This window comes from Pararge aegeria, chromosome 2 (assembly GCF_905163445.1).
Source record: "Pararge aegeria chromosome 2, ilParAegt1.1, whole genome shotgun sequence".
In the NCBI taxonomy this organism is placed as follows: domain Eukaryota; kingdom Metazoa; phylum Arthropoda; class Insecta; order Lepidoptera; family Nymphalidae; genus Pararge; species Pararge aegeria.
In genome coordinates this window covers 3,180,798-3,197,027 of record NC_053181.1, presented here as the reverse complement: position 1 = coordinate 3,197,027, position 16,230 = coordinate 3,180,798, and the positions used below count along the sequence as shown (strand labels likewise).

Below are 16,230 nucleotides of genomic sequence, written 5' to 3'. Positions count from 1 at the left end.
TGATCCAACGAAATCGCCGCATGATTCTATTTTTACTTCTATCTTCATATCTGATAACATGCAACTTTTGAACAAGTTGCGTATTTTTTTGCCACACAGATATAAGCCACACATTATAACCAGATAAAATTGTTGATAAAATTGGTTCGAGAATTTATGAAAAATCTTGATTATAAAATTGGTTTGGAATCAGTTCCTGGTTAACCATAGGGAACATTCTAGAAAAAGAGATAGAGCAGTATACGTAGCAAAGTTATTCGTGACTGTGTAAGAGGATAATTTGTTTTCAGTTTATTTTGAACCTGAATATACCGTAAGACTTTTTTTATGTAAATCCATTAGATCTTAGCCCTTAAATACAATTTCGCCTTATGCTAATTGATGATGCATTCTAAGATGGTAGCGAGTATCTTTGTCGGTAGGGTGGTAATTAGCCAGACGGAATATAAAAAAAATCTGAATCATAAAGTCAAATTGCCAAAAATCAAAAGGGCATAGAACCAGGTACCTCCATACAAAACTTACAACGCCACAGAGCTTACCATTGAGGTAAAAAACAAAATTAGATATTCAGTTATTTCAAGTACGCCTAGTTAATACGCATTTTTAAAAGGTCAAGCCATCCTATTTGTAGTGACTCTTCCACCGGTTTCGAAGGCAGATTCTACCGAGAAGACGCCGGCAAGCAACTCAGCATTTTTCCTCGTCATTTAACAGTAGGTACAGTTTCGACGAGGCAACTCCCACTTCTTAGTTTCGAGTCATGTACTACGCGACTGGTGCATTATGCGTTTCAGCGTATGGCGAGTGCAATTTTCACTCGGCTTTCGCTTTTTCTGCCGCTGCGTCGTCATGGTCCCGCGCACGCTCGATGTTATATAATGCATTACATCACGCGGCGTCACCACGACTAAAATAAGCGCTCTATCCACACGGTCACGGCCAAGGCTGCCTCGTTGTCGACAATTATGCCATCGACGCCCGTAATGAGGATTTAGTGGGTGGACACGCGACCGCCGCCTTGCTCACTTTTACTTTTAAACCGGTTCCGCGTTGACCTTCGTCTCCACGCTCTATGTCAAGAGGTTGTTCGTTGTTTTCCGTTTTTGGATTCAGCGACATTACCATATCTTCAATTTTCATCTTCAGGGTTCTCGAGAATTATCTATCGCCAAGCTTTATCCATCGTATTGAAATCACCCGAGCAGACATTATTCGCGTCCCAGGGAGCCACAGAACAAGCGGCAGAAAAACGTGGAATTTGGAACTTCCGACGAAAGACCTATGCCCAGCAGTGCACGACTATCGGTTGATATGATGAAGCTTTTCATTATATGAAAAGAATGATTCAATAATCGATATTGAAATAGCGTAAACACTCTAAATGGTATTCGTACTCATGTACCTGCTGTGTCTACTGAACGCCCTTGACTGAGCGTCGACCGGGCGACCTTGTAACACGTAAATGTTTCTGTTTAGATTTATCATCAGGATACATGTTTCTGATTGGGCCAGTGTTTTCTTTCCTTTAATTATTTTTCTATTTTTACCGATTCTATTTGTCGGTAGGTTAAATGCATTGTTGTTCTGGTGGTGAGCATGTTTGATTGAGATTGAGTTTGCGAGGTCCCGGTTTCGATTCCTTGGTCGGCTAAAAAATATTGTTGGGATTATCTTGAAATTCTTAGCCTTAAGTTTGGAAATTGGGGGTGATTAACGCCATTGCCTCGGAGAGCACGTTAAGCAGCGGATTTTGCGCCTGATCTCTTCCCGGTCGTGCCGTCCCATCAGCCTATGACAGTGATGGAAAAGAGAGTGCACCTATGTTTGCGCACACACACGCTTGTGCACTGTAATATCTCCCGCGAAGTTGAAATATCTTGGAGATTGACCATTGTGATCGAAATCGGTCAGGGAAACTGTAGTAGATACTTCTTATACAGTATGATGCTCTATTAATCACCAACGCATTCTGTTTTTAAACCTAAAGGCTTCCTAGTATGAGAAAGAAGAAAATAGTGTAATATTTTTTTAGTATTCATCATGCGTTTAAGGTGAACGAACACACCAATAATAAAGCTTTCTCACGTTGCTCGTGAGGAAAAACCAATTCGCTAGCGGAGCGGTGTAAACTTGAGCAATTTATGTTCCTGTATTTCAATGAGGGAAAGCATTAGACACTCTACATTGGCGACGGTTGAGTTCTTTTATTTCTCCGTGACTCCAACCCTCATTTTTTAGCGATAGTTGTTATATGATTTCATTGTCATATGCTTTAATTGATATTTTATTAAATTGATTGTAATTGTGAACAAATGCGCTAATTATTATTTATTTTGTTAATATGTTCATGAATTGAATTGTTGGCGGGGATTTCGCGATAAATACGGGAGCATTTTCGATACATTTCAGTCTTGTATGAGTCTCTAGCTGATGCAGAAAGAGATGACCTCGCGGTGTCTTAGTCGTTATTAGTAGGTACATACATTTCAGGTGCGTGCTGGAAAACGATCTCGTTCGCTACAAAAGAGAAGCTGATTCTCCAATGATATAGGCTCTCTATCTCTCTTCCTCGCTTTTAAAGCGTAATCTAAACTGAGTAATTTTTCATATTATTTATTACTCCTTATTTCATTATTTGCGATTGAGTACCAAAGTATTCTCAATCAAGTATTCTTACAGCGATTCAAAACGGTCACGGTATTTAATTATCTACGCATACTAAATATATGAGCGTGATATATTAAAATAAGTACTTCTCGTACTTATCCAGATTATATAATTTTTTTAAGTTGCGCACTTATGCCTTTGGGCTAAGTTTTAGTAACTACTGTAATTTCTGAAACCAATTATTCTCATCTTTTTTTCTTTAGTAATCTGCGTTCATAAATACTATGGCTATTATATTTGATTTGCGATTTTTTTTAATCATGAATTTCTTTCGAAGTGATATTTTGAGTAAAACACTTCTTTATTTGTTTGTTTGTAATACTTTATTGCTGCTGAAAGGATGATATCTAATAATTAAGTTTACATTAGACAAATCAATGAATATAGGCAAACTTAAGGCTTAGAAGCGTTTATTTTCTTTGTTAGTGTTAACAAACGTGTGAATAAGTTTTACCGATGCACAGAGATTAAAGACGAAGTAGTTATGCACTCAAAAACAAAGGAAATGTTATATTAGCAAAGCCCCTTGTTTTTAAAGTTACTTTGATAAAAGTTTTATCATTCATAGGTTTAACAAAAAATAAACGAATACATCGTTTTTTTTTTGCTATATTATCAAAGGATTTGCTTTACCAAAACCGAGTTTAAAGTTTAAGTGTATTAGAACGGGATTATACCTAATCTTAGAATATTTTTCTTTTTAATAACTTAAAGTATCGTCAGTTATATGTACAACGAATCTTAGTTGTACGATCAATATATAAATTTAAATCACGCGAATCCCTCCTTGAGAAGTTTAAAGAAATAGGTATTTCACAATATAATTATAATAATATAGTATTTGTTAGTCAACATATTAGTCTATATAAACAAAAAGTGGTCTCTCACAAGATAGTAAAATGAATGTTAAAATGTAAAATGTAAATTGTTGATGTTGGAAAAGTGCAACTAAATATGCCTTCCCAAGCGGTGGTAGAGTAACAACAAACAGACAGACATGACGTTTCAAAAGTGCTTATGTTAGGCCTACTTGAAAGAAATGTTTTTTTTTAATTTTGAATTTTTATATCAGGATAGTTCCATATTTCTTAATGCTAGCTAAAATGTTTATAGACGCCTTTTGTACGTTTATTGATTCACTACCGGAACATTCACTGGCTGCATAAGTTCAATGACAATTCCCGGTCATCACCATAATTGGCATAATTAGAATATTCCATATCCGATGCCGATAGTTCAAATAAACAAAGACTGAGTCGTTCGTTTCGTATTTTATTTTGTGTTTAACATTTTTTGGCAGTCTCTCTGAGTTTTCTTTGCACGTATTTGCATTAGCTATAAAACCTTGAATAGATATATTGAACTTTTCCATTTGATTTGTAATGGGTTTGAAATTGTAAAAGTTGACGAGGCCCGAGTTTGAAAGTTAGCGTTATTTAGCAGATTTATATCGTGATTATGAATACGTGGAATTCGTAATGGAATGTTTGCGATTTAAATCGCTGCAGATTTGGAAAGATAGACAACTAGTCATTTCAAAGATGGGCGTTGCAAAACTATTTTATGTTCCGTCGTTGGCGAGTTAGTTAAATATGAAGATGTTTCTAAAGAGGCTCCAGTCTGGAGAATTTTTACCCCTTATAATTGGACTAGCGGTCCCTCGCGACTTCGTCCGCGTATAACCAACCTTACAAGAAAGGCTGTCGTGGAACTTTAAGAACTATTAAAGATAATACACGTTTTTGTCGAAATTTTAACCGTTTACGTTAGTTACGGGTTTTTTCCGTTTGCTCTCAAACTAAATAAAACCCCGATTTACGCATTTCATTGGTGCTATGCTCCTATTGGTCTTAGCGTGATGATATATAGCCTAAAGCCTTCCCCGATAAATAGGCTATCCAACTCTGAAATAATTTTTCAAATCGGACCAGTAGTTCCTGAGATCATAGCGTTCAAGTAAAGAAACAGATTAACAAACTCTTCAGCTTTTTATGTTAGTATAAAATATTCACTGTAAATAAAGCTGTTTTCATCCGCCGCTTCAGCCAGTCATTCATAACGTATTTATTATAAATTTGAACAGTTTTGAACTTTACTGGGTAGGTAAGTTAGGCGTGTAAAATTCATTCGAGAAAGATCAATAGCGTCAGGAAGTTTTACGTATGTAAATCACTTTCTGAGACACGTAAAACGTCTACGTTTTGTATTTATATGGATAATATCGACTACAATAGGTATAGCCGATATTAAATCGGTATTTATTATGTCTATAAATTCATAGTGGTAGACTTAAACGACTAGTTGTAAACATGTTTTGAGGAAGCTGTAAATATTATTAGCATGTTGGAAGCTCTTAGGGGTTCCTTTAAAATCCTTTTCATCTAACACCTTAATATACAACTTTTGTGATATGTGTAATTGTGATATAAAGGAATTATATCATCTTAAAACAGTGCACTGCTGGAATAAAGGCATCTCCCAAGGAGGGTTTGCTAATAATCACTTCGCTAGGAAGATAGGGTTGATAATCGCAGTAGATGGAAGTATATTTCCTTTTTCGCCTCGTACGACACCTGCGTAAAGAGGAGGGGTGATGAAAACTTTATTCTGACCTGCCGTCGTCACACAGCACATATCTAAACTTAACTGTTCTGCTAAATTTGTAGACAAAAGACATACGTAGACAAACAAGAATACAAGTGTTTTTTAGTTTGGTTTATTTTAAACTGTAATTTGTTCTAATCTACTATCGATTCCGTGATAACTCGTAAGTAACTGTAATTATTTTCCAAATTATTAATGTGTACGGTAAGACACCCATTACCCGCTCAGGAATCTATATTAAGACGTAACTACCATAAAAGTCCCTACGCGGGTGCTGCTAAGCTGAGTGCCCAATCAGAGTGTCTCTCGAAATGCAAGCTCTAATTATTATTTAAAACAGCCCATTAAAAAGTAACAGCTAACGCCCTCTACCATCTAGTAGCTTAATGTTTTCTGTGGAATTAGTATTTTACCTTAGATTTCGCTGTTAGGTACGCGAACGCCATCTGTTGGTAACGCCATAGGTTTTTTACATTTGGGTCTAGATGGCGCTGTAGCAGTTGTAATTAATAGTTCGAAAAAACTAAAAAATCTTATTTTTTGTATTGAAAATTGGAATATTCTTCTCAAGTTAGTGTATTATCATCGGTCCTCGATATGTCTACAAAGTTTGTACAAAATCTGACCGTTTAAAGTGAGTCAAAATAGCATCCAAAGAAGTCGGTTACAAACATACAAACATACATACAAACATACAAGTGAAGCTAATATAAAGCGTGTAAAAAGGATATTTTTTTTACAAATTATTGGTTGATTAAAATTTGTTTTTTTTCTTCCAGGGATGGTGTTTATTGCGGGATTCATAGTGCTTCTTTCTATATTGATGTTCTGCTTCCCGCGGCAGATTAAAGATACGCCACTTCCACTGCCGCCGAAGATAAAAAAGGAGAAAAGCGAGCCGTTTTTCAAAGGTATACATTTTTTACTATTTGTTCCAGCTCCCCAAAAAATAGATTGCTTATTTCCTTTCGAATAAGTGTAACCAAACGCAGTCATCTGCTTAACTCATCATTATTATCGTCATCATGACATCCATTGATAGGGTCTTATACCTCAACCCCATTTAATTATTGTTGTCAGTGTAATCCGAGGAAGTCTATTAGGACTCATGCTTTTTCTCATATACACATACTTTACCCTAGACTTCTTACTATATTCAGCTTTTAATTTTTTGATAACATTATACTAGATAGGTCTAAATCTGCTATTTTGAAATCCTAAGTCAATAACAAACGTAACAATATGTGCAATAACAAAACATTGATAAGAATATGTCCTCGTTTAATGATTGATAAATATAGTATCGTAACAGTTTATTTTAGTTATATGTGTCAATATAAGAAACCATAGTAACGATCCATTACAAATGTAGTTTTAATACGAAGTGTTAATGAGCACTAGCTATCCGCCCCAGCTTCGCACTGGTGGTGGTGTAGATACTAATTTAGGGCATTTGGGGGTGATTGATAATACATCTACCTAAGCCCGCGTTTGCAATTTAAGCGAACAAAAAATTTTGTATGTCATTCATAATAAGCATGTTTACTTCATGTCTTCAATCTACCTATTGAATCACTCTATAGCTGAAAACTGAATTTGAATCCGTTGCTTAGTTTACAAGATCTAAGCGTACCAACAGCGGGAGCTACTTTGTTTAATACTATAAAAGAAGATGCTTATCAACACGCATCTTAGAATCGCTTAAGCCAATAGATTCGTTAAGACTATTTGTCAACCCACCTTCCTTTTAATAGCTTAGCACAACTTTTAATTCTGACTTTCAACCTCTGGTAGAAAGTCAGAATTTAAAGGAGTAGTTAAGGTTATATATCATTACCATTCATCTGGTGGGAGCATTTGGCCGTGGCTAGTTACCACCCTACCGACAAAGACGTGCCGCTAAGCGATTTAGTGTACATTGTCGCGTTTGTTTGTCCTTACTTTACGCTCTAAGTAAGCATCAAATCGGCTTGGCTTACAGTTAGTTGAAAGGATGGAGAGTAAAAAAGGATACTATTCATCCCAGGTTCCCACGAGATTTGTAAAACACTACAAAAGTTATTCATGAATAAATAAAATCGTATGGCCCGTAATATCCAGTAATACTTTGCAGATTTCTTCGCGACAATCAAGAGGCAGCTCACGAACGACATTCTTATGTGGCGGACCGCTTCGTCCGTTCTGCACCTGATGCCCATCAGTGGTGTGTACTCGTACCTGCCCAAATACCTCGAGCAACAGTTCCGGCTGCCCACGCACGATGCCAACCTTGTCTCGGGTGAGGTACTACGATTAACTTACTTGTTTGTAAAGTGGTAGCCTTTTATTTTGGAAGGATCGTAGCTGGTAAATTGGCGTCTGTAGCCCTTGTAGCGCCCGTGTGTTATTATCACCCTAACGCCCTCTTTCAAGCGCACGGTCGGTCAAAATATGTCATGTCTATACAGGGTTAAGTAAAAAATAGCAGAAAGCTCTCGGCCTGTAGTTGTTTACATTAAGACTGACAACTTTTGTTAGTTTTTCTCAACTTGAGAGTTTATGTAATATTTAATATTTTACATAGATACTCTACCTTTTACTACTCTGTAATGTAACATCGGCAACAAGGCGCGAACAATGATTCTATCGTGTGGTGGCTGACACGACTGTACTACGTTGGCAAAATTCACTCTGTTTCTCATTCAGTCTGTTTCTAGTGACTCTACCAGACTCTAGTGACGTTACTTTCCGGTTCGGAAGGCAGAAGAAGCCAGCAAGATACTCCGCTGTTATCTTTTCCATCATCAACTATTTACATTTTATATTTTAAAATTCTTTTTCTAACTTGTGAGAGTTGAAAGCGGAGCCGGATGCTTCCAAGCAACCGTGTCATTAAAAAATTCATCAATTGTATGGTATTACCTCGCTGTAGTAATTGTGTTTTAACATATTCTTTAAACTTATGCATTAGTTGGTCCAAAATTACCTTAGGAATCATGTTTTAAAAGCGTATACTCAATCCCACAAATGATTTCTGTACCTTTCCCCTGGTGATATGCATATGAAATTTATTTTTCGACATGCTGAAAGTTTTACATCACATGGACCCTTTACAGGTCGACACATTATACATATACCCACTTTGGGTATCAGTGGAGTAAAATTACTAAATGGATTGTCATCGTTCCAGGTTTGGGTGGTATTCTGGTGATGGGGCTGGGCATCATCACATCAGGCGTTGTGATACTCAAGCTGGTGCCCACGGCGAGGCAAGTCTCCGCCTGGACTGCCGCTACTGCTGCTATATACAGTGTGGGTATGTATTACATTCGATATTCTTTTATACATGGTGGACTAGTTGCATGCATTATAATATCTGCCGCGAAATTATTGCCGAGTACATAATCAATATTTGTTATTATTATTTTCTCTTATTAGTAATTTAGTATTCTAAGTTAAATGTGTTTTTTCTTTCTTTCTTTTCTTTTATATTAATCAATGAATTAGTTTTTCTATTCCTTTGTCATTTTTTTTTGGGTTTCTTTTCTAGTAGCACTAAAGATTTTTGCATTAACTTGCTATGGCAGCCAATTTTAATTTTTGATTAGGTACTTTAGGTACCTACAGTTAAGATTGTCATAGCAAGTGTTACTTGTATCTACATCGTATCGCCCTACCGCTCCTCACAATTTTATGTGGATAGTGTTGTGGATTATATATTAACCACTTTTTTCTGTTTATATTTAAGAGTTATTGTTATAATATGTAATTGTTTTCTGTCCCAAATAAATATTAAAAGTAATTAGCAAATCTATTAGTATATTATTATTGAGGTCATAGATGTTTTACTACCGGCAAAGCCGACACATAAATCCTCTTGTAAACGAATGTTGTAGGGCCAAAGTTCACCAGATGCATTATTATCGTACCTTCACCTAGTATAAGCTTTAAACATAGTTGAAGGGGTAAAGGAAATGTAGGTTCAAAATCCATTGCAGTGGACAGTGGAGGCTCAGTAATAGGGTCCCGCAGGCATCTTTTGGGTTCGGAACCATAAACATGGATAGTACGCTGCCGCACTGCGAAAACAATCCGTGTGAATTATTTTTCGCAGTCAAATAGACTGTTATTGTATATTGTCCCCAATAAAATTAATAATAATAATAATAATAAATCTCTTATTTGGGAAAAAAACAACACAAAGGAATAAACATATAGAGTACACGCTACAAAAAACATATCAACTTGAACTATAAAAAAAGTATTTTAAAATTAATTAATAAAATCCTAATTGATTATGATATTTGGCACTAGCTGGCGTATAAGTCATGAAGCATGGAGTATATAACATATACTTACGGCCAATCCAAATTAAATAATTTTTAAATAGCGGAAACTACACAGACATCTGACGGAAGTAACGCTTACGTAAAAAATCTGAGTTACTCCCTAGTCGCGCCTAAAGAAGTTTTACTGCCTCAGCTTAAATATATTTTAACTATTAAATAAAAGGTTTTATTTGTCTAAGCAAAGCTAATAATTGCCGTTCAATTCCAGGTATGGTGGTGCTAATGTTCGTAAGTTGCCCCGAGGAGAGTTACCGCTCGCTCACTCCCGGCGCGTCTAACCTGTCGTGCAGTGACGCCTGCCACTGTGACGGAGCTCCGTATTCACCCGTTTGCGGACAGGTACTGTCTGCAGTGGCGTGCAGTTCATACATGCGCGAAAGCACTGCATACCCTAAAATTTATATATAACTCGTATTTTTGCTGTTTTATGCAATTTTCCCGCTGTATGCATACCCTGGTAAGAAACCAAGTGCACGCCACTGACTGTCTGCTATACATACTAATATTAATAGTTATCTATACTATTATTAAAGAAGCGGTAATAGCGCATTGGGTAGGAGCTCGAATTCACTTTCGGGAGGCCGAGTTCGAGTCCCAGCACGCACCTCTAACTTTCCCAAGTCATGTTCTAAGTAATTCAAAGTCAAAGTCAAAGTCAAAAATATCTTTATTCAAGTAAGCCCATAGGTGACTTTTGATGCGTACATAAGAATTACACATTAGTGAGATGATGGCGAAACTACAGCTACGAGAGTTCCAAACGCGTCCTAAGAAAGTCCGTCCGTCTAAGAAGAAGCCCACATAAACTTAGCCGGGTGGTTTTTTTTTGTTATTACCATCTTTCTATAATAGGACTTCTCTATAAGCTTAGGTTTAATACAAACTTTGAACTTTTTAAATGACATCTCCGAGATGTAAATGGGCAGTTTATTGTAGAATTGTATGCAATTTCCTTTAAACGAATTATGAATTTTATGTAACTTATTAATTAAAATATCACTTGCTTAAACGGTGAAGGAAAACATCCTGAGGAAACCTGCATGCTATGAAATCGCTATGAAGCGATAATGCCGCCAAATTGTATACGTTGTTTTGTTATACTTTATTTTCTTATTGTAATTTTTGTGGTGTCCAATAAAAGGTTATTTATTCATTCATGCCTACATAATGTTCTCAAATGTGTGTGGAGTCCACCAATCCGCACTGGGCCAGCGTGGTGGACTGGGTGGGTTGATTTGGTAATGATGATGATACTATAATAAAATTCACTTGCACGCTCAAAATTGTTGCTGATAAACTGGATTTACCCAGTTTACTGGGCGAGTTCATAAAGACTTTTTCAAGTCAAATTAAGAAAGATTCTAAAGTGCTTGAAGTCTGAAGTCTTCCGACGACGTATGAAACTGGTTATACAGGTACGTTCGGCTGTTAACTTGGAGCCTGATGATAGAGTCATTACCGGCCGAAGAAGAGAGCTATGGAGATACAACGAGTATCTCCATAGCTCCATTCTGCCTTCTGTTGTAGGTCTATCCCGCAAGACTAATCGAATCTCCTCATTCCTGATTTGATCTCATTTGGGCAATGAGTGAAAGTTTTCGCGTGAAAGAGAAAACCTATTATTATTATTATAAATGCAGTTTTCTCTTTCACGCGAAAACTTTCGAACTAGTTTGACTGAATTTCGGTATAGAGATATATTATACACTGGACTAACACTTAGGGTGCTTGATATCCCGGGAAAATGAACGGGTCCCGGGTCGGGTCTCATGGGAAGCTTTGGCCGCGGCTAGTTATCACATTACCAACGAAGACTGGCTAAGCAATTTAGTGTTCCGGTGCGGTGTCGCGTGGAAACCGATTAGGGATACTACCATACTCCCTAACAGGTTAGCCCGCTACCATCTTAGACTGCATCATCACTTACCACGAGGCTAGATTGCAGTCAAGGGCTAATTTGTGGTGGTATAAAAAAGAAACCTTTTCCAGGACGCCTTCACTTATCAGTCGCCCTGCCAAGCTGGCTGCATCAGCAGTAAGCAACTAGACAACAGCTCGTGGCTCTATTACAACTGTTCCTGCATCGACGTCGACCTTCGGGGAGAAAAGGCAATTAATACGTAAGACTTGAGGCATTTTTTTTTTATTCTTCTCAAAAAAGTACTATCAATTACATATTGGATAGAAGCAGTCGTTACTTTGCGGAATTCCATGATATAATATGAAAAACATGAGAATCTTTATGATGTGATATATTTAGCTTCTTCAATCTTTATACTCCACACCAAACTCATCTTCGGTAATTTACCCTCTACGTTTCGCCCCGAAACCGGAGCATCCTCAGGAGATGTCGACTTTACAATTATTGATTGCCGAAGATCTGTTTGGTGTGGAGTATAAAGATTGAAGAAGCTTTATATATAACATCATACAGATTCTCATGTTTTTCATATTATATCATGGAATTCCGTAAAATAACGCCTGCTTCCATCCAGTAAATATTAGAAATTACGAACTCCCTAGCGGAGTGGTGAAAACTTTGGTCTTATAAGTGGAGGTCCCGGTTTCGATACCCATATATATAACAATTAATTTCGGAATTTATAACATTCAAATTCAAATTCATTTATTGCATTTTACAGGTCACGTATGAAGTCCCAATGTATATTTCCTCTTTGAAATTCAATGTATACTGTATTTTTATTTAATATTTGGTTCGAGGCTTCGGCTGTGGTAAATTACCGACCGACAGAGACATGTTGCTTAAGGATTTATCGTTCCAGTACGATTCCGCGTATAAACTGACTAGGGATATGGGAATATATGGAACGCTCTTTCGGTGTCGGTGTTTTATGGCACATGCAACCTGAATGCCTTTTAAGCAATCGCCCCCCATCTTGCACCTCATATAAATATTAAAAAAAAGAATAAGTAAATAAATGTGTCCACCGTTTCAGTACATTCATCTCCAGACGACATATATTATAAGTACTATACAGAAGTTTGTTTTGTTTGTTTGTTTGTACCGAATAGGCTCTGGAACTACTGTACCGATTTAAACTATTTCTTTACCGATATAATGTTAAAATTATCGGGAAGGTTTTTTTCAATAAATTTAGAGATCCTTAAGGAAATTGCAACAATATAAAACAAAGTGAAAAATTTTTGCAAAATTATTTTGCGTCCGCTGAGATAAGTATTGATGATAAATATAAATGATGTACTACATGATCAAAGTACTCATTATTCATATCAACCTATTTCCGGGTCACTACAGGGCACGTAGTCCACCACACATATCCTCGATAAATACATCTGACTATGATAATTTAGGCACAACAGCTGCCTTAAGAAGTGGCCAATACATCATTACCACCACCGGGTGAAACAGTAGGGAAAAGATAGTTTATTATATATTTCTTCCCTCTTTTTCCAGCATAGAGCGGTTCGGTTTACACGACAAAGAGTACTACCCGTCAATAGGCTTCGCGGTGACCGGCGAGTGTGGCGGCGGCGCGTGCAAACAAATATACGCGTTCATTGCGATATTCGCGGCCATCATGTTCGTGCACGCCAGCGGTGAAGTGGGCGCTGTCCTTTTGATCATACGCTGTACGGATAAACACGGTAAGGACGGTGTCGGTGGGTTTTACGATTATTATATTTTTTTAGGAATACTGGGACCAACAGCTTAATTTGATCTTTGAGGCACAGGAGTGTAATTATTCACAAGGAATGACGCAAACTGGGATATAAATAAGTTTGCGTCATTTCCATACCCGATACTGTAGTAAAATATTGTATCCATCATGTAAAACTGCGCTTCTAAATGTTGTTATCATAATATTATTATGTTTTACCATTAATTGCCTACAGCTATTACCATTACAGACTTACCATTTTTGAAATTCAAGACCAAATTACGGTTTTTAGTTATTTTTTTAATTTATTTGTACACCACATCATTCAGAAAAACAAAAAAAAAGGAACAAACTCTTCAAGAATGTAGTAGGATACAAAAGGCGGCCTTATCGCTAAGTAGCGATCTCTGCCAGGCAACCTTAGGATTAGGAAAACTAAAAAGAAAAACGAATAGGTGGTGTACACTATTTAGAACATACATAATAATTTACAAACAATGTATTAGTATGTAGTTATACTAATACATAAACCAGACTACACAAATACAACAATACTATTGATAATATAATAAATACATTTTGAGAGAATGAGAGTTGTGTGTGAGAGTTCTTAGATAACAAAATATAATTTATTCACTACTTACTTTAGGTACTAATTTTATTTATGTGATATTTTTGATTGACTTTCTATAATAAGTAATTATTTCTTAGAGTAGAATTAATGGCATTGTTCTTATATTTATTTCAGATTTGATTATTTGTTAAATTGTTTGTCATTGTGTAAATGAATTTGTATAAATTAAGATTTGCATGTCATAGATTGTGACTAAATATTTATACCTAAAAAAATGTTTGTATATTTTATGTAAATAAAGGAATTGAATTGAATCTTGAAATCTTTACATATTCTTTTGCTAAATTCCGTGATACTGTCCGTCCAGATTGTCCTGTTTATACATATAGTTTACATGACCACAAGAAAAAATTAAAAGCGTGTTTTCTTTTTGCTTTACCTTAATAATGTGAATTCTATGACGTAATTCATATTCCGCCTTGGTATGGAAACCGTGTGTCCAACTTGCTCTGAACCGATTTTAATTAGTTTCCATTGTTCGCAGACAAAGCGATGGCGATGGGAGTGATCCAGTTTGCGATAGGAGTGTTCGGCAATGTGCCGTGCCCCATTATTTTCGGCGCGGCAGTCGACGCGGCCTGCCGGTTGCGAGACCGGGCTTGCGGTTTACTGGGCGGTTGCGCTTCGTACGATAGTGACAGTATGAGGCACTTTTACCTCGGTAAGTTAATTACGAATCTTCATTGTCTTTTGAAACAGGTCGCTCAATAATTTTAGCACGTGTTTATAATAGAAGGGAAGTAAGAGTGGGGAGACCAACTTTTCATCCTTTGTGCATTTTTTTTTTGCTTTTCTTAAAGTTCTGGGTGCAATCAAAATTCTCTACCCTTACGGACTATTCTGCGCATGCGAATTATAAATAAATAAATATAAATGAATAATCTGGGGGTGTAATTAAATGCACACCCTTAAGTAGAGCCTACGCGGCACTGTACTGGAATACTAGCAGACTGACACTCGGTTTTTCGTGAGTTTCGGCACTTCGGCCTTTACCATCTCCTCTACAATTGGATGAGTAGTAACAATGCTTTATATTGTTACAGGGTTATCGGCCGGATTAATGTTCCTGGCGTTCATAATGGACATGCTAGTATGGAGCAAAGCTGGACGAATAGATATGAATCCCGCAGATCGGGCTCCCGACGCGACTCCCCTACCCACTGCGCCGTCGGACACGCCTCTTTGACCGTCATCACCGTCACCGCCGTCATCACCGAATTTACGGCAGCCGCGCAGAACTTTCTCGTACGAATCCCATCTTTAACTATTTACATTATTGCACGACAGACGTAAATGTTACGAAGCAGCATTTATGCCGAATGAGTGTTGATAGTTTTCGATTAGTGTGCAATAAATCGTTCTATGGTGCGATTTTAACTGGATTCACATTTAAATGCAACTGTTGAATATACTATTATTTATCATACATTTGATGAATCGTTCAATACATGAGATTTTAGCCGGGCTCACATTTAAATTAGGTCTTCTTGTCGTGACATTCATGTTGTGGAGCATCAGAAGAGCGGTCAGCCATATTAATTTGATATGCATGTACAAGCCCCATCATAACATAAAGACGTATGCCATGACAGTAATGTGAATCCGGCTTTATTTAAATGCCTTTTTTATACTTGTTGAATCCCAACAAATTATGGGTTCTCGACTTTTGATATCGATTTTCTTAATGGAGAAAAATAGGCGAAATATCAAAAACTTAACATCATCATCACCGTGCTCATCGCCCTCACCGAAGCAACAAATATTTCCAAACATTAACATGTAAGACGTAATCTCAGGAAATGCCATTTCGGGTTTGCTTCGAAAACTCGTCGGGTCTCGAAATACGTGTATTGTGACTACGATTTTCATCACAATCGTTAAAGCCCACGGCGTATCTATAAAGCAATTTTAATAGGCCACTTTTGAAAGCCAATTCTAAAAGGATGTTGATATTTGAAAAAAAAATGTCTTAAAGTACTACTAAATTAGTAAATTCTTACATTGTCGGACCCTTTTATTTATCTTATTCTGTATATTTGATAAATCACTCAATCCGTAGGTATGTAATTAAAAAAAATTGAGATGTCATTTTATCAAAATTTGCATTACCTAAAATCTAAAATGATGACCTGATACATATGATGACATTTATGAAAAACTAATTTGTAGGGTTTCAAGATTAAAAATAATGTCAAGATTATTGGATATTGTTAATAAGAAATTACATTAACTGACAAAGTAAGTAAAACCTCACTAGTAATGAAAAACTAAAAAAAATATTTTCAATTGGAACAAGTGATTATTATTGAAGTCCTTTATTTACTCATTCTATTTTTTTTTTTAATAAAGTTAG

At 36.5% G+C, this 16,230-nt stretch overlaps 1 protein-coding gene across 1 annotated transcript in view; it reads left to right on the top strand.

The window, feature by feature from the left end:
* The window catches only part of LOC120634341 (solute carrier organic anion transporter family member 74D-like), a 95,204-nt gene extending 79,627 nt beyond the window's left edge, over window positions 1-15,577 (top strand). Inside the window, exons 4-11 of the mRNA XM_039904856.1 lie at window positions 6,054-6,185; window positions 7,388-7,552; window positions 8,444-8,569; window positions 9,811-9,941; window positions 11,592-11,722; window positions 13,039-13,229; window positions 14,362-14,538; window positions 14,921-15,577. Coding sequence (XP_039760790.1) covers window positions 6,054-6,185; window positions 7,388-7,552; window positions 8,444-8,569; window positions 9,811-9,941; window positions 11,592-11,722; window positions 13,039-13,229; window positions 14,362-14,538; window positions 14,921-15,063 — 1,196 coding nt within the window. The 3' untranslated portion in view covers window positions 15,064-15,577. The remainder of the gene's footprint in view (window positions 1-6,053; window positions 6,186-7,387; window positions 7,553-8,443; window positions 8,570-9,810; window positions 9,942-11,591; window positions 11,723-13,038; window positions 13,230-14,361; window positions 14,539-14,920) is intronic.
* Window positions 15,578-16,230: the final 653 nt, after the last annotated feature.